Genomic DNA, 18,144 nt, shown 5'->3' with positions numbered 1-18,144 from the left:
AAGCCTTAAAAGAAGACAGACCAGGAACTTCTAGACTTTGTGGAAGACATTGCAGTTATAATCTAGTATTTTCTAATTATGGTCATCCTTTCCCCCTATATTAGGTAGAATGGATGAGTGACAAATTGATGAGATGTTTTGAAGATAAAAGAAATAATCCATTTCAGTTTCGCCATCTCTCTTTATGTCACGGTCTTTCCGACTTGGCTCGGGTACCTAGCCCCAAAGTGGTACTCGCCAGCCAGCCTGACCTGGAATGTGGATTTTCAAGGGATCTCTTCATTCAGTGGTGTCAGGACCCTAAAAACTCAATCATTCTAACTTACAGAACTACTCCTGGGACTTTAGCACGTTTCCTAATTGATAATCCTTCTGAAAAAATTACAGAAATAGAGGTAAGTGCTTATATGTGAACTTTATCTTAAAACTGTTTGGGGGAGGGACGCGTGGGTGGCTCAGTCGTTAAGCATCTGCCTTCAGCTCAGGTCATGATCCTAGGGTCCTGGAATTGAGCCCCGCAGCAGGCTCCCTGCTCTGCTGGAAACCTGCTTCTCCCTCTCCCACTCCCCCTGCTTGTGTTCCCTCTCTCGCTGTCTCTGTCAAATAAATAAATAAATAAAATCTTAAAAAACAAAACAAAACAAAACTGGGGGACACATGCATGATGTTTATAGAAATCAGGGACCAAAAATGAAATTGTTTCCAGATTTTTACCAGAGTAACAATAGAGAGCCTTTAATAGCACAAACTTCAGAGCTCCTTATTGGAAATTCCTATTCTTTAACCCTTCTATGTTATCCTCTGGAACCATGCCCAGAAGGTGTCACACACCCTGTATTCTCAAGTGCTCTTTGAAAAGTTCTTTTCATATCCTTTCCCTAATTGAAATCTGTTTTGTAACAATAGTCTTTCCTGTAGGCCTCTCAAGTAGACACTCTTTTTTTCTCTTTCATGCTTCATATACTTTGGGTGGGGTAGGTGTCCTTTTTCTGTTCTGCGGGTTTCAAGCCATTTCTCTTCCCTCTCTAGGTCATGCCATCAGACTTGACAATACACTGACCCCTTCTGACATTTACTGATCCCTTGGTCATTCTCTGTCCTTCATTGGTGACTTTAACCCTGGTCCACAGTCTTCCTGTCCACTCACTCAGGACTGCATTCTTGATGACTCTAGTGTCCATATGTGTGATCTGTCCAAGGCCTTGGCCCTCTTAGTTCCTTGACACCTTGTTTCTTAATGATCTTTTCCTCCATTCCACCTTAGCCATCCCTTTCCACAATCATACTGTCTACTCTTATGGTCATACCCTTCACCTTGTTACGGGTTACCCCTGAAGATCTCCATCTCAATTATCCCACTCTGATCTTACAGCTGACTTGCTCTAATACTCTCATGCCAGCAATTCTTTGGTTCCATTGGGACTTTTAATTTGTGTACTATCCATCATTGCTCCAGCTTCTAGTCAGTGGTCCATCATTATTTTACAAACACCTTTAACTCTGTTAACTCTCCTGTGCATTATACTCACCTGGCAAAACTTTGAACCATTTGCTTAACTGTTCCTATACCCAAGCAGCCTTATGTTACTAGCGTTAAACACGTGTGGACAGGTTGCCTTTCACATTCATGACCTCACATCTCAGACGGGCACCCAGCACCAGCCCAACATTCTCTAAGATACTCTTTTTCCTACTCTCCAGTTAGGTAGCTTCATACCTTCCTTCTCTTCAAATATCCTACAACTCATTTCAGCCCTCATCCATAGCACATGAACTTGTTTCAAACTTAGCTAAGAAGTAGAAGCAGTCAGACAAGAATCCCCTTATCTTCTCCACACTAAATAGCCTAACTTGTTTCTGTATCCGCATTTGCTGCTCTATCTCTTGTTAACGGGAGCAAAACAAGTAGCCAAGTGACCAGTATGCCAGAAGATCATTTTGGTTAATAACCAACCCATCACATCTATCAGTTTTCCAAAGCTAGTATCATTAACTGTAAAGTCTGTAGCAATTGATACTGAATGGGCAATTGCCAAAGTTGGGCACAGTTGTGGATGACTTTTTTATTTTTCCTTCCTGGTAGTCATGTTAAGGAATGTTGTTTGTTAGAAGCTGAGTGATAAGTGTACCTTAGTCTTTAACTCTACTTAAGAAAAGCACAAACGTAGTAACTAAAATCTCATATACATTCACTATAAATACAGAATTGTTGAGGAAGGATTCAGAGCAAACATACCAAAGTAAAAACTGTCCTTTGGGTTATTTAATAGCTTAGAAACAAGGGGTTTTCTTTAAAAATTAAAAGAGCTCAGGGGTACCTGGGTGGCTCAGTTAGTTAAGCGGCCAGCTTTTGATTTTGGCTCAGGTCATAACCTCAGGGTTGTGAGGTTGTGAGATGGAGTCCGGAGTTAGGTTCCTGTGCTCAGCAGGGAGTCTGCTTGAAATTCTCCCTCTCCCTCTGGCCTCCCCCGCCCCCGCCACGTGCACACACACACGCTCTCTCTCTCTCAAATAAATCTTTAAGCAAAAAATTAAAAGAGCTCTTTGAAATACTTGGAATAGTTTCATCAGATAGGAGATACTGAATTTGAAAATAGTAATTGCTAGAAATTCAGTTAAGGTTGATAGGCATAGGCCGTTTGAGGAATTAATAAAAGAATATTAAAAGCGGTTTCAGTTTGAAAAAAATAGAAAAGGACATTTGGAGCTGTAACTTGAAACATTAGGTTTTTGACTTTTTAATAAGTAGTACTAACACTTAGGATTCTTTCCCTTCTCCCCTTGTAGGGATGTTTCTTCTGTCATTATGCCTTCTCTCCATGACCTGTCAGTTTTTCCCTCTACTTGGTCGTATGCAAAACATTGTACTCTTTCTCCTCCCCCTAGTCCTAGACTTACTCTTCTCTGAGTCTTCCTCATCTCAGACAATAGCAGCACTTTCCACAGATTTTTTTCAGCGTCCATTGCCATGTAACATGTGCTGGAAGTGTGCATGTGCAAGTGCACGGTGTGATGCACGTTTACAAACCGAACACATCTGTCTAGCCTGGACCCAGACCAAGACGTATCGGCAGTACCTCATACATCCCCTTCTGGATCCTTCCCCTCCGAGGGAAGCCGCTATCCTGACTTCTCATGCACAGATGGCTATATTATAAACATTCAAGTGTTTTCAAATAAATGAATTCATTTTAGTAACCTTATAATAACACGTGTATATGGGTACTGTGATTATTGAATCCAGTGGTTCTCAAGATACGGTGTGAGGGCCCCTGAGAGGGGGTCCCTGAGACCCTTTCAGGGAGTGCCCAAGGTCAAAACTACTTCTGATAGTAATGTTAAGATATTACTTGCCTTTTCGCTTGTGCCTGGATTTAACGTTGCAGAGTCAAAGCAGTGAGAGAGGTGCGGGTCCCTTAGCGCCAATCCAGCGTGGCCCCAGCCAGCAGCAGCCGCTGCACTGTACATGCGCCCATACTCGAAGTTCCAGAAAAGGGCCCGTTTCTCTCTTTTTTTTTAAAGATTTTATTTATTTATTTGAGACAGAGAGAATGAGATACAGAGAGCATGAGAGGGAGGAGGGTCAGAGGGAGAAGCAGACTCCCTGCCGAGCAGGGAGCCCGATGCGGGACTCGATCCCGGGACTCCAGGATCATGACCTGAGCCGAAGGCAGTCGCTTAACCAACTGAGCCACCCAGGCGCCCAAGGGCCCGTTTCTCTTAAGGATGTTCTTGACGAAGCAGTAAAAGTTATTTATTAAATCCTTTCAGTAAAAGGTTTTTAAAAATAATCTGGATGGCAAGATGGGAAGTAGGCGTACAGCACTTGTGTTGCATGCTAATACACAATGTTTGTCTCGAAGAAAGCCACTTGTATCATTGGGTTAACTGGCCACTTTTTTCTCGGAACACCATTTTTACTTGAAATAATGACATGGTTGCTCAGACTTGGGTATTCGGGAGATATTCTTTCAAAGATGAGTAAGTTGAGCTTGTCACTCTAAGGAAAACAGTTGATCGCATCTGTTGCCTAAATCTGATAAAATGCAAACTTTGAGGTGAAAATTAGAATTTTGGAAAGCGATGCCCATCACCATGAAACAGACAACTTAGAAGGCTTTGCTGATGAGATTGGTGGTGATATTTGCAAATGTGATTTTTAAAATACTGTCAACATTTGTAAGATCTGTGTAACTTGATGAACCAGTACTTTGCAAATAACCGATGCCTGTAGGTACAAGATAGTGCTCAAAAGAGCCATTCAAAGTGCAAGATAAATCAATATATTTTAACATAACAGTATAAAAAGTTGTTGGTTTCAGATTCCACATTACAACTAATCTTTTAAGAAACCACCAGTTTTTTTTTATTTATTTTTTTAAAAGATTTTATTTATTTATTTGTGAGAGAATGAGAGAGAGCACATGAGAGGGGGGAGGGTCAGAGGGAGAAGCAGACTCCCTGCCGAGCAGGGAGCTCGATGCGGGACTCGATCCAGGGACTCCGGGATCATGACCTGAGCCGAAGGCAGTCACTTAACCAACTGAGCCACCCAGGCGCCCATGAAAGAAACCACCAGTTTTTGAGTTTTAATGTAATACCAAGGAATATTCATGGAAATGCTGCTTAAATATTTTTCCCTTTTCCAATTATACATCTGTGTGAGGCTGCATTTTCTTCATATGCTTTAACCAAAACAACATATTGCAGGAGATTGAATTCAACAGATGTGAGGATCCAGCTGTCTTCTATTGAGCTAGACATTAAAGAGACTTGCAAAAATGTAAAATAATGCCGTGCTTTCCGCTATTCTTTGTTTTTGCTTTAGAAAATTTAATTACCTTTTATAAAAATATAATGTTAATATGCAATGATTTTATTTTTTAGTTTACAGATGAATATTTTAAAACTTCCTCATTCTTGATTTCTGATATGGTAGACATTAATAAATGTAATCTACAAAAAAACCAAAAACTATTTGGGGTTCTCAGTAATTTTTAAGAGTCTGAGACAATCCTGAGATCAAAAAGTTGGAGAGATCTACTGATTTAATCATCCCATGTTGATGGATTTTAAAGTTGAGTCTGGTTTTTTACTGTTACACACATTGCTGCAATTGTACTTTTTTCCTAACACTTGTGATTGTTTCCGTAGCATAAATTCCTAGAAGTAGAAATGCTATGTCAAATGACGGGCACATTTTTATGGCAAATTGCCTTCTACCATAGTTACGCTAATTTTCCCATAGATATATAGTAATTAGCATTGCCAATTTAATAGATTTTAAAATGGTATTACAGGGGCACCTGGGTGGCTCAGTTGGTTACACATCTGCTTTCAGCTCAGGTCATGATCCCAGGGTTCTGGGATTGAGCCCCACGTTGGGTTCCCTGCTCAGTGGGGAGTCTGCTTCTCCCTTTCTCATAACCACCCCCCCAAATAAATAAATAATAATAAATAAAATCTTATATGGTATTACATTTCAAAAATTTTGCATTTTTCAAAAACCAGTGAAATGAGACCTCTTTTCATAGCTATTAGTTACTTATTTATGTCTTATTTTGTAAATTGCTTATATATGGATTTGTCCTTTTTTGATGTGTTGATCATCTTTTTCTTAACTGATTTGGAAGAGCTCTTAGGAAAAAAGAGCTGCTGATAGTCATGTAGTGCTGTAAATAATTTTCTCCGTTCCCTGTAATTTTATGAGATTTTTAAATGTCAAAGAAATGTATTTTTTTTCATGTTGCCGTATTTATTCATTTTTTCCTTTGTGGTTTTTGGGTTTTATGTCCTGAGTAGGCCTCACCTACTCCAAATTATAAAAATACTTACCTGTATTTTCTTTTCCTGATTGGTGATTTTTAACCAGTTTAAATTAAACCCAGCCTAGAAATGTGGCAGCTCAGTTTTGGTGCTGATCTAAATAGGATCTGTGATTGCATGTAATGGGAACTTGAATAATTTCAAATTTAAGATGATAAATTCACAGATGTGCTACATCTCACACCCTACCGCCTAACCCCTGATACTGATGCTTCCTTCTGTCTGCTGTTTTTCTCTAGTTGAGGAAACGTGTGAAGCTTGAAGGGAAAGAACTAGAAGAATACTTGGAAAAAGAGAAACTAAAGAAAGAAGCGGCAAAAAAACTTGAGCAGTCAAAAGAGTGAGTTATTTTCAGACAGAAGCTTATATGTAAATTACATATAATTTAAGAACTTACTCCTAAGATACAAAAGTTTATTTGAAAATATTTAAATTTTCTTTGAGAAACAAAACAGATGAACATAGGGGAAGGGAAGGAAAAATAAAATAAGGACAGAGAGAGAGACAAACCATAAGAGACTCTTGACTATAGGGAACAAACTGAAGGTTGCTGAAGGTGAGGTGGTTGCTGAGATGGTATATAACTGGGTGATGGGCATTAAGGAGGGCAGGTGATGGAATGAGCACTGGGTGTTATATATGACTGATGAATCACTAAACTATACCCTGAACCTAATAATACACTATATGTTAACTAACTTGAATTTAAATTAAAAAAAAAATATTTAAATTTTCTGTTGACTTCATTATTTTTGTGAACATTTTTAAATGGTGCTAGAATGCCAAGTTCTTTCAGTGCTAATTTTTTTTGTTTTTAAAAAATCAGTTTTATTATTTATTTATTTATTTTTTAAAGATTTTATTTATTTGACAGAGAGACACAGCGAGAGAGGGAACACAAGCAGGGGGAGTGGGAGAGGGAGAAGCAGGCCTCCCGCGGAGCAGGGAGCCCGACGTGGGGCTCGATCCCAGGACCCTGGGATCATGACCTGAGCCGAAGGCAGACGCTTAACAACTGAGCCACCCAGGCGCCCAAATTTTATTTTTTAAAGAGATTTTTTAAAATGACTTATATTGCACACATTTCTAATTTCCTGTTCTTATTCCTCCCTTGTGTGGACATATTGCCACATGGTATCATCCTCCCTTCTCTCTGAAGAAATTCCTTTGATTTTTGTTTCATGGACTGCATATCAGCAGGCAATACCTCCATCAGATTTTTGGTGTTTTTTCTTTTGTTTGTTTGTTTTTTAGTTTGGCAAAGTTCTTCTTATATTTGAATGATTTTTTCCTGGGAATATGGTTAGCAGTTTACAGACTTCACTGCTTTGTTTCTGGCAGGCAGTCTCAGACAATGCTGTCATTGTTTTCTTTGTTCCTCTGTAGTGTGTGTGTGTGTGTGTGTGTGTGTGTGTGTGTATGTGTTTTCCTCCATTGATTATGATGTACCTTAGTGTGTTGTGTTATTTAAAACATTTTTTTGAGTATGGTTGGCACTTTCAGTGCTAGTATTAATGTGTATTTATTAACTGGCAGTTAATGCTATTTTACAAACTTATCAGTCCAATAAAATTATTACCCTTGAAGTAATTCAAAAATAATTTTGTAAATATTAATTCAAAATCTTGTGGGGACTTTATGACCTTTATCTGTTCCACAATCCTCCTAGGGCAGACATAGATTCCAGTGATGAGAGTGATGTTGAGGAAGACATTGACCAGCCGTCAGCTCATAAGACTAAGCATGACCTGATGATGAAAGGTGAAGGTAGTCGTAAAGGAAGCTTCTTCAAACAGGCTAAAAAGTCTTACCCTATGTTTCCTGCCCCAGAAGAAAGAATTAAATGGGATGAATATGGAGAAATTATCAAGTATGTGAACAAAACAAGCTTTGCTTTTCTTCCAGATTAGACTGTGTATTTTGTATATAACTCAGTGTATCATTAGAACTCAATAAATTTGGCATTCATTTCTGGTAATACTGTGTACTTTGATAGTTTCTGAGGACCCCACTTTGAAAGATACAGAGGACTTGTATAGTTTAAAAGTACAGTATAAAATAGAAAGATTGAACATCTAAAGAATTAATATTAAAGGGGCACCTGGGTGGCTCAGTCGTTAAGCGTCTGCCTTCGGCTCAGGTCATGATCCCAGGGTCCTGGGATTGAGTCCTGCATCCGGCTCCCTGCTCTGTGGGAAGCCTGCTTCTCCCCCCCCCCCCCCCCCCCCCCCTTGTGTTCCCTCCCTCGCTGTCTTTCTGTCAAATAAAAAAAAAAAAATCTTAAAAAAAAAAAAAAAAGAATATTAAAGGCAAAGTAGCAGTTTTATTACCTAGGTATGTGAAAAGTCTAAAAAGGTGAGCAAGACTTTTTTTTCCCCACTTAAAGAGAGGTAAGGGGGTACCTGGGTGGCTCAGTTGGTTTAGCCTCTGACTCTTGATTTTGGCTTGGGTCATGATCTCAGCGTCCTGGGATTGAGCCCTGCACGGGGCTCCCTGTTAGCAGGGAGTCTGCTAGAGTCTTTCTCCCTCCCTCTTCCCCCCCTGCTTGCTCGCACTCTCTCAAATAAATAAATCTAAAATAGAGAAAGAGGGTAAGGGACATGCACTGGAGAAAGACAGAGGATAGGGAGAATTTTTGATGGATGGTGATGTGTGAAGTTTGGGAAATGGGTTATATCTCAAGCAGTGTTACACAAATGTTTAAGTTACAAGAGGAATATGAGATAGCATGGGTGGAACCATGGAAAATCAACAGCTTTCCACCACTATTGGAAAAACAACTGAAATCACACGTTCTAATCTAAGTTTGGAAACCCTGCTACCCTGTGTGAAGATTCTTCAGGGTCCCCGTTGCTTTCCAGGTGACTGTCAGACGCCTTAGCACAGTGCATGGTGTCTCTCACAACCTGGTTTCTCCCTACTTTGCTATTAGGTCTCTGTACATTTCTGTCAGGCCGGTGTGCGCGCTCTGCTCTAGCGGTACCAGCCTTCTCAGTGTCTTGCTCGGCTTTTCCACGTCACACCCTTGCACATGTTCATCCCTCGGCTTTGTTCCGTCTTCCCCTCCCAGGTCTCCAGCCTGCTGGATTGGCCCTTACAAACTGCTGGGAGCCTTTCCTGTTTCTTCCTTTCCACCCCAACACAGTCTGGGTCCCTCGCTTGTACTTTCTTTGTTCCTCTGTAATGCCCTCTTGAGCATATAGTGGGTTTTAGGTCATTCTTGGATTTAATTAGGAAAATTGCACTGTCTAAAATAGTAGACAGGGAAAATAACAATCTAAATAGCATTGGTGAGTTTATTTACCATTCCCCTTAATTAGTGTCCAATCTGTTGAGCATATGGACAAGTGTTCTTTTGCTTCAATTTCCTTATCTGAAAAGTGGGGATAAGAATTAAATGAGGTTGTGTTTTTAAGGCCCTTAGCATAGAATCTGACTTGTGGCTCACAGCTCCTAGTAAATGCACTTTAAGTGGTTGCTACTGCTATTGCAATTATGTGGATTACAGATGGAGAAGGATTACAGATGGGTTCCAGGGTCTGAGAAGCTACCATAGCAATCTAGGTGTTGGCTAACAGAGGCCTGCATTCCCAGAGAGGAGTGTGAGTGCATTTGGGGTGGGGCATAGACAAATACAGGAGGTGAGAGAGAACATTTTTAAGTTTGTTTTTTAATTTTTTTTTTTTTAAAGATTTATTTATTTATTTTAGAGTGTGGGGAGTGGGGAGGGGCAGAGGGAGAAAGAGGATCTCAAGCAGACTTGGCGCTGAGCATGGGGGCCCAACGCTGGGCTTGATCTCACTACCCTGAGATCATGACCTGAGCCCAAACCAGTAGTCAGTTGTTCAACCAACTGAGCCACCCAGGCACCCCTGTTTTTTTAATTTAATTTATTTCTTAAAAGATTTTATTTATTTGACAGAGAGGGACACAGAGAGAGAGGCAATATAAGCAGGGGGAGTGGGAGAAGGAGAAGCAGGCTTCCCGTGGAGCAGGGAGCTTGATGCGGGGCTCGATCCCAGGACCCTGGTTTCATGACCTGAGCCAAAGGCAGATGCTTAACGACTGAGCCACCCAGGCGCCCCTATATTGGACTAGTTTTTTTTTTTTTAAAGATTTTATTTATTTGACAGTGAGAGATACAGCGAGAGAGGGAACACAAGCAGGGGGAGTGGGAGAGGGAGAAGCAGGCTTCCCGCTGAGCAGGGAGCCCGATGAGGGGCTCGATCCAAGGACCCCGGGATCATGACCTGAGCCGAAGGCAGACGCTTAACGACTGAGCCACCCAGGCGCCCCGTTGTTTTTTAATTTTAACATACAACTCTCTCTGATACTGGAAGTAAAAATGAGGAGATAGATGCATTCATAATTTGTTGAAATAAAAGTGAAGGCTTTTGAGGGGCTCATGATTTTGTATCTCAGTCTTGGTGATGTGCCAATGGAGAGTCATATGCTTGCTTTCTATTTCTTTGGAATAACTGGGGCTCTTAAGGAAATCAAAAGAGGTCTGAGATTTATAAGAATTGGGAGTTGGCAAGAGAAACCACAGAAACTGAGAGAAAGAATGATTGAAACAAATGCAAGGCCAGGTTGTAACAGTATTTATGATAGCCATGAAGATCTTCTAATGGTGTAGGCCTCTTTACGAGCCCACATGGCGTGTTTTAAAGAGCATTCCTCAGTGGTCAGGAAGAACAGAATATATGCAGTCATTTGGTAATTGATATTATAAAGTTGCATTAGCTTTGCATCAATTGTGTATTCAAATCTGAGATATGTGAGGAGTCTAAAACTTGTGCCATCTACTAGTTACATATATTACATAATATTAGCTTGCTCGTTACTGCTTCTAATTAGAGACTTATCATTTAGACCGGAGGATTTCTTAGTGCCAGAACTTCAGGCAACTGAAGAAGAGAAAAGCAAATTAGAATCTGGCTTGACAAATGGAGATGAACCCATGGATCAGGATTTATCTGATGTTCCTACCAAGTGTATTTCTACGACAGAGTCTATTGAAATAAAGTAAGTGCTTTTTGTTGCATTTTTGAAACTAGATTATAAGATAAAATTTTAAGAACTTGAATTATATAATTTACATTGTTTCAAAAGTGAAATTTCTGAATATCCTCTAGTAAGTTTGTACTTTTAAAATTTAATTTCTTTTTCAATGCAAAGAACTGTGAAGTGTGGTGGCATTTTGTTTTCATTAATGGTATCTAAATGCCAGTGTGATTGAGTTGGTGGTGTGGTGGGGTTTAACATTAAGTTGCACATTTATACGAAGAAACATTCTGGCCTTTTCAGTAAGTCCAGTAGCACGTGAACTTGTGCAGTTCACAAGTTTAATTTCTCTAAGTGTTTTATAAACATACTCCTTGACTTAAACATCTCCAGGGCCCTAATGTCTTAAAAATGTTACTATAACCTGAAGTAGTAAATAAACCTTTTTTCTTTTGGTACAGTTAATAACGCCAGTAAATCATCATTCTGGAATTTTTTTTAAGTCATTAGAGAGCAAAGTGGTTCATTTGTCTAGTGCTATCGTTTAGTATATATTTTGGGGTACAGCTGATATCTAAATAATGCATATTAACAGTATCACAAAATTCTCTCTAGAATGGCTATATATCAATTTATATTTTTGCTAGCAGAATCATCCTGTTTCCCTATCATCCCTGTTTCCCTACCAACATTTGGCATTATCTAACTCTTAACGTCTTCCAGCCTAGTAGGTATAGAGTAACGTATCACTACTGTTTAAATTTGTCTTACTGTGGTTATTAGTTTATCTTCTTCAAATGCATGTTACCTTTTTTGTTTTCTGTGAAGTCCATGTGTGTGGCCTTCGTACATTTTTCTCTAGCGGTTGTTGCCTTTTTGTTACTGATTTGCAGGGGTTCATTGTATATTTTGGATATTAGCCCTGGTTGGTTTCAGACAATGCAAATATCCTCTCCCATTCTGTTACTTGTTTATAAGAATTGTCCATGGTCTACTTTGTTTAAAAAAAAAACTTTAATTTTGATGTAATGAAATAATATTTTCCATTATGGTTTTTGGGATTATATATAAGGAAGTCCCTCCTTGTCCATGGTCACAAACATAACTCGTACATTTTATTCTATTAAATTTAAATCTTCACATTTCTCTTTTATGGCTTCAACTCAACCTGCTGTTGTGTGTGGCATTAGATCAGGATCCAGTTTTATTTTTCTTTATATAATATGTGAGTTATTTTTTTCTAATAATACCTATTGAATAATCCATAATCCTTCCCGTTCAAATACATATTAACAATATAACATGTGTATTCCTTGAATCCTCATTTTATATATTGTATACATTTCTTTCCTGATGATAAAAGCCATCAATAACATAGCTTTGGAGTTAACTTATCCGAAAAGTAAGCTTGAATAATCCTAATTACAGAGCCAGGGTTACTTACATAGACTATGAAGGACGCTCTGATGGAGATTCCATTAAAAAGATCATTAATCAGATGAAACCACGACAGCTGATCATTGTCCATGGACCACCAGAGGCCAGTCAGGATCTTGCAGAGTGCTGCCGTGCGTTTGGCGGGAAAGATATTAAGGTGTACATGCCAAAGCTACACGAAACGGTTGATGCCACTAGTGAAACTCACATCTACCAGGTGAGTGTGCTGGCATTTGGGCCGTACAGAAATAAATACTTTTTGTTGCAGATGAGGACAGTAGATTAGGAATACAGTGGTGAATGAGACAGACATGGTCCCCTTGTCTTAGTAGATCTTATGGTCTCTGGGGCTTATAACAAGGAAAGAGCATTTCTCACATTGTTATTACCTCTGATAGAGAAAGTACAGGATGTTGTGAGACCCCAACCCAGATGTGGAGGTTTAGAAAAGATTTCCCAGAGGAAGTGATAACTAATCTGAATCCTAACATGTTTAGATGGATCATCAGGGTGGTATAGAGTGTGTGTGTTTGGGGGAAGGGTATTCCAGGGCAGAGGGAACAACATTTGCAAGTGTGTAAAGGTGAGAGGAATGGGGACTAGTCGAGAATTCAGAAGTTTTATAAAAATGCACTGATGTCAAGGGTCTATTCCTAATTGAAAAAAATGGAAGCAGGTATAAAAAATAGAAATAGCACAGAGGAGAGAATAGATTTTATCTGGAAGGGGGGAGATGGTGTCAGTTAAAGAAGGAGCGATGTCTAGATTTGTTTGGAAAAAATGGGTTGGAATTCACCAGGCAGCAAAGTTATTCTGGGCAGAAAAGAGGAAGCAGCATTCCAAGAATATGGATGTGTGAAATTCATGGTAGTGAAGGAAACAGTAAGTAATTCGGTACTCCTGAAGAGCAGCAACGACTAGAGGATGAGGCTTATCAGTGGTTCTCAACCTTGGCTGCACATGAGAACCATCTGGGGAACTTTGGGGGTGATGGGGGGACTCAGTGCTCTGGATTTAGTCTCACCAGTTGTGTTAGAGTCACTGAAGGTGGGACCCTGGCATTAACATGTATTTTAAGAAATTGCCATGTGATCCCAGTGTGCAGCCAAGGGTTAAGAACCTTTTGGAGAGTAGACAGCGGTCCTAATGATCTCACAGGTCACTAGGTCATTACCAGTCATGGTGTAGATCAGATGAGTGAAAGATTTTCGAATCTTAATACACATTACCAGCGTTAGGAAATAATAATAACTGGTTATATTTTGTTGTTAATTTATACTCTGGGTTTTGTCTCTCTTCCTCTCTAGGTGAGATTGAAAGATTCACTTGTCAGCTCCCTTCAGTTTTGTAAGGCAAAAGATGCCGAATTAGCTTGGATAGATGGTGTCTTGGACATGAGAGTTTCCAAAGTGGACACAGGAGTTATTTTAGAAGAAGGAGAACTGAAGGATGATGGAGAAGACTCAGAAATGCAAGTGGACGCTCCTTCGGATTCCAGTGTTATAGCACAACAGAAGGCCATGAAGAGTCTGTTTGGGGATGATGAGAAAGAGACAGGTGAAGAAAGCGAGATCATTCCGACCTTGGAGCCCTTACCCCCCCACGAGGTAAAAAAGCACATGCCTCCGGATTTTTCTTTTATGTTTTTTTTTAAAGATTTTATTTATTTATTTGACAGAGAGAGACATAGTGAGAGCAGGAACACAAGCAGGGGGAGTGGGAGAGGGAGAAGCAGGCTTCCCGCTGAGCAGGGAGCCCGACGTGGGGCTCGATCCCAGGACTCTGGGATCATGACCTGAGCCAAAGGCAGACGCTTAACGACTGAGCCACCCAGGCGCCCCTTCTTTTATATTTTTAACTCTTTAAAATATGTGTCCTGTGTAGGCTGATTTTGGAGTTCTAGAAAAAGATTACTTAAGATACGGTTGTGTGTGTGCACACACCAGCATGTGTATATATCCTGACGGCAAGGGAATGATAATTTAAAGGAAATGTTTAGCAAATATTATAAGATACATTATTGTTTTGTAATTTATTGTTTCAGTATTTAAATTTTGATTGTGAGGATTATATCCTATACCTGCTTCCATTCAGGAGATTTATAGTTTTCTAAGACTGAAACTCTTGTACTCCATTTTTGTATGTTGTCAATTCAGCTGAAATCACTTTTGGTTTTGATACAGTTAGAAATCTTTTATTAAGCGTAGATATAATTTTAATATAGTATTTTCATGTTCTCAGGAGATACTCTAGTTAGCAAAGATTTCAGGTAATTAACTTACAACGACAGTGTTAAAACTGTATGATAAGAGTCCTGCGTGCATGTCGGGGACTCTAGCCTTTCTGTGCAACAGGAGTAGAGAGACAGCTTCTGTCACTGGATTCCCTTCTAGTAATACTCTTGAGATTGGGGGAGGAATAAGAATCTTTTTTTTCCCTCTGTGCTAAAGCTAGTGCTCTTCAAGGCAATTTCCAAGTAGCAGCAATAGGTTGAACCGCTTGTTTTTCTGATTCTAAAACCCTTGGTGTCCATTGCATTTACTCTCAGGGAGAAGGGAAGGTGAAAGTGGGATCAGGGGCGAACTCCCCTCAGAACTAAGTGAAGGACTAGAAAATGAATTTTTTGTTTCAGTTCTGCCTACTGGCACTCTCCTTGACCCCCTCAGGCAAGTGGGTGAGTGAAAAGCATAACATCACCAAATGTCTCTCTGTTACTGTGAGGCATGACTAATAAAATTGGGAAACATTCAGAAAATGTGAAGGGCTTTGTGATGTTAAATAAGGAGGTAAAATTCAGAATAACAACTTGGAATGTGATTTACAGCCTTGATACGATCTGTCAGAGGTCTTCAGGTCTATCTCTAAGATAGAAAGTATCTTAGAGATCATGTGTTACTTGACTTTATTCAGTACAACTGTGTGTCTGGTGTTTTATCTGAAGTTATTCTTTCCCCTTTAACCTTTTCTAAGGTTCCTGGACATCAGTCAGTTTTTATGAATGAACCAAGACTGTCAGACTTCAAACAAGTTCTCTTACGGGAGGGGATTCAAGCTGAATTTGTAGGAGGTGTACTTGTTTGCAACAACCAAGTAGCAGTCCGTAGAGTAAGTATGTTTTTAATAAGGGATGAATTGAACAAATACTTCCTTCTGATGCAATGCCATTTTGAATTCTGTAATTCTTGATTGGTAATTTCACAAACTGAAGACCATAATTTATATTCGTAATGATGAACTTAAAGGCTTATAAAAGTGACTCTCAAAGAAATGATGTATGATTTTATTGTAAAATTTTATTATTTGAATCCTGATATTTACGTGTCTATGTAAAATTCATGATTTGAATGTTATATCCATATTCTGTGCAGAGCAACCCATTTCCAGACCAATCACCAAATAACCTAGTTAATATATCTTGTTTATTATGTCTGCATATTAATGAACAGGAAATGTACTAAAGATTTTTTTTTTTTACTTTTACTTTCTAGACGGAAACTGGACGCATTGGATTAGAAGGCTGCCTTTGTCAAGATTTTTATAGGATAAGAGACCTTTTATATGAACAGTATGCCATTGTGTAAAGGATATGATGTCAAGAAGTATCTGTTTGACTTTTCTAAGAAAAAAGCGTTCTTATTCTAAGCTTTTGCTTTTTTGTTTTGTAACATACAAAAAGAATTGCCAGAAAAATTTAACATGCATTAGATTTTTAAAAAAATGTAAATAGAGTCCATTTTGCTAATGTTCAAATGAGTGTTCTACCTTTTGGCTTTCAGAGTGATAGAGACCCTAACAAGTCCGCAGGCCCGAGTATTGAAGGTGATTGGTTTCCTCTATAGACCCCTTATTCTAGAAGGACGTTTTACTTGAATAAAACAATGCAACTTAGCAAACCAGCTCATGGCCTTAGAGAAACATGTTTGCATGTTGTGAGTTCTTGCAAACAGTTTCTTAACATTTTCTGGAATGAACAGTGAGAATTATTTAGAAAAGATATGCTATATAAAAAATAATTGGTGAAACAGTTTTTTGAGGCCTATGTGTTTGAAAAACAACAAAAAGAAAACAAAGAGTTTGTGCTCTAACTCTTCTTTTGAATTCTGATAGGCAGTTGTCTTCACATGGGGCATATCTCCTTACCTGTATTTCCCAGTTAGTCAGTCTAGGAAGGTGGTGCACACTTGGTTCAGAAATCAATTTTTATTTCTCCCATCTCTTGTTTTATCAAGATGTTCAGTTTGAATTACAACACCATCATTTGAATACACATAATGCAAAAGAACTCCTTGCCGTCATAAGAATAAAAAAAAAAAAACTCCTTGCCGTGTTACAGTCTTAAGGATTCTGTATACATTTTAGCTATCAGCTAGGTTACTTCATTGGAAACTGTTTAGTGCTCTGTTTTTAAGGAAACAAATGTTGAACCTCATATTTTTATAAGATAATAGTATAATTTAATCAAAAGGTGTAAATGTTTTCAACACTTAGGCTTGCTCCCTCCTAAGGTTGCTGAAGCAGTGGATGGATTTTATACACCTAAGTACAAAAATAATACTGAAGTTGGATAAGGTCATCCTTTCTGTGTTCCTGTCTTTGTTGGGGCTGGCAGCCCTGGTATTCTATAAGCCACTTGTGTTTAAGAGTAAAAACTGAACATATGCAATTTTCATTGAACTTAAAAATGAAAATCATGTTGTCCTCTTGTAATCTGTTGATGCTTTTTCAGTGTGTAGCTTGATCATGGCAGTCCTTGATCTTTACTTCTTAAGTAATTAAGCCCTCTTCCTCATACTTAGCATTTTTAGAAGGATCATTCCTGTTTAACTTATATGGATCTATGTACAGTATGGTACTACCCAGTGATATCAGACTAGAATTAATATTCTCTTTCAGAGCTTACAGAGAATTTATTGTGGATTATAGTGCTAACACAAAGTTACAGTCTTCTGATACCAAAAACCAGAATGCAAAACAACATTACAGAAGGTGACAATAAAGAGTATTTTTTTTTTTTTTTGTGGAGCTTTGAAAAAATTTCACTTAAATTCTTTTTTTTTTTTTTTTTTTTAAAGATTTTATTTATTTATTTGACAGAGACACAGTGAGAGAGGGAACACAAGCAGGGGGAGTGGGAGAGGGAGAAGCAGGCTTCCCGCGGAGCAAGGAGCCCGATGCGGGGCTCGATCCCAGGACCCCGGGATCATGACCTGAGCCGAAGGCAGACGCTTAACGACTGAGCCACCCAGGCGCCCCTCACTTAAATTCTTGTTACTGAAGAGAGTAAGCCTGGAATCATCCTATTTATATTCCAGGAGAAAGAAAGTCAGCATTTGTTACATGGCTTAAAGCATCTGGTTATACATATTACATTGCAATACTGATACTGAAAAATTATTTCTCGCTTAGCCTTTTGATTGTCTTATGAAAAAGGAATTAAATTTTAAAGTACTTCTTGAAGATGGCTTCATTTCTAAAATGAAGACATTTGTTTAGTGTTAGTTACTTAAGAAAAATACAAATTTAAAAAAGGACTATAAATACATCATGAACTCAGAGGAATTTTCAGATTTTGTTTCGAGGCAAACTAAATACAAGTGGACCATCAGCTGATATGTAGAATAATTTGGTTAAAGAGAAATTTTATTGTAGTATTTGTTACAATGGCTTATAAATGTCAAGTATCATTGCAAAGTTTTCTGTTTTCATGAACCAGTAGGTGGTCTGAAATAGAAGTGAGGAAATCAGTTTTCTAAGGAGGGCCTTTTTTTTAAAAAATTGAAATTCACATACCATAAAGTTCACTCTTTCAAAGTATATAATTCATCGGCTTTTAGTATATTTAGAGTTGTGCAACCATTACCACTCTCATTCCAGCAC

The 18,144-nt window shown here is 38.8% G+C and overlaps 1 protein-coding gene across 3 annotated transcripts in view; it reads left to right on the top strand.

Moving 5' to 3' along the window:
- The window catches only part of CPSF2 (cleavage and polyadenylation specific factor 2), a 33,410-nt gene extending 16,094 nt beyond the window's left edge, over window positions 1-17,316 (top strand). The window contains exons 9-16 of one of the 3 annotated variants that reach the window (XM_021679643.2): window positions 105-395; window positions 6,066-6,166; window positions 7,496-7,696; window positions 10,699-10,851; window positions 12,259-12,484; window positions 13,575-13,874; window positions 15,238-15,372; window positions 15,756-17,316. In XM_021679643.2, the coding sequence (XP_021535318.1) occupies window positions 105-395; window positions 6,066-6,166; window positions 7,496-7,696; window positions 10,699-10,851; window positions 12,259-12,484; window positions 13,575-13,874; window positions 15,238-15,372; window positions 15,756-15,848 (1,500 nt within the window). In that variant the 3' untranslated portion in view covers window positions 15,849-17,316. The remainder of the gene's footprint in view (window positions 1-104; window positions 396-6,065; window positions 6,167-7,495; window positions 7,697-10,698; window positions 10,852-12,258; window positions 12,485-13,574; window positions 13,875-15,237; window positions 15,373-15,755) is intronic. The other 2 variants (XM_021679644.1, XM_044917814.1) reach the window with 2 other exon arrangements.
- Window positions 17,317-18,144: the final 828 nt, after the last annotated feature.

Source organism: Neomonachus schauinslandi, chromosome 9 (genome assembly GCF_002201575.2).
Source record: "Neomonachus schauinslandi chromosome 9, ASM220157v2, whole genome shotgun sequence".
Taxonomy (NCBI): domain Eukaryota; kingdom Metazoa; phylum Chordata; class Mammalia; order Carnivora; family Phocidae; genus Neomonachus; species Neomonachus schauinslandi.
The sequence above is the reverse complement of the archived record's forward strand: the minus strand, read 5'-3'. Positions and strand labels throughout refer to the sequence as shown.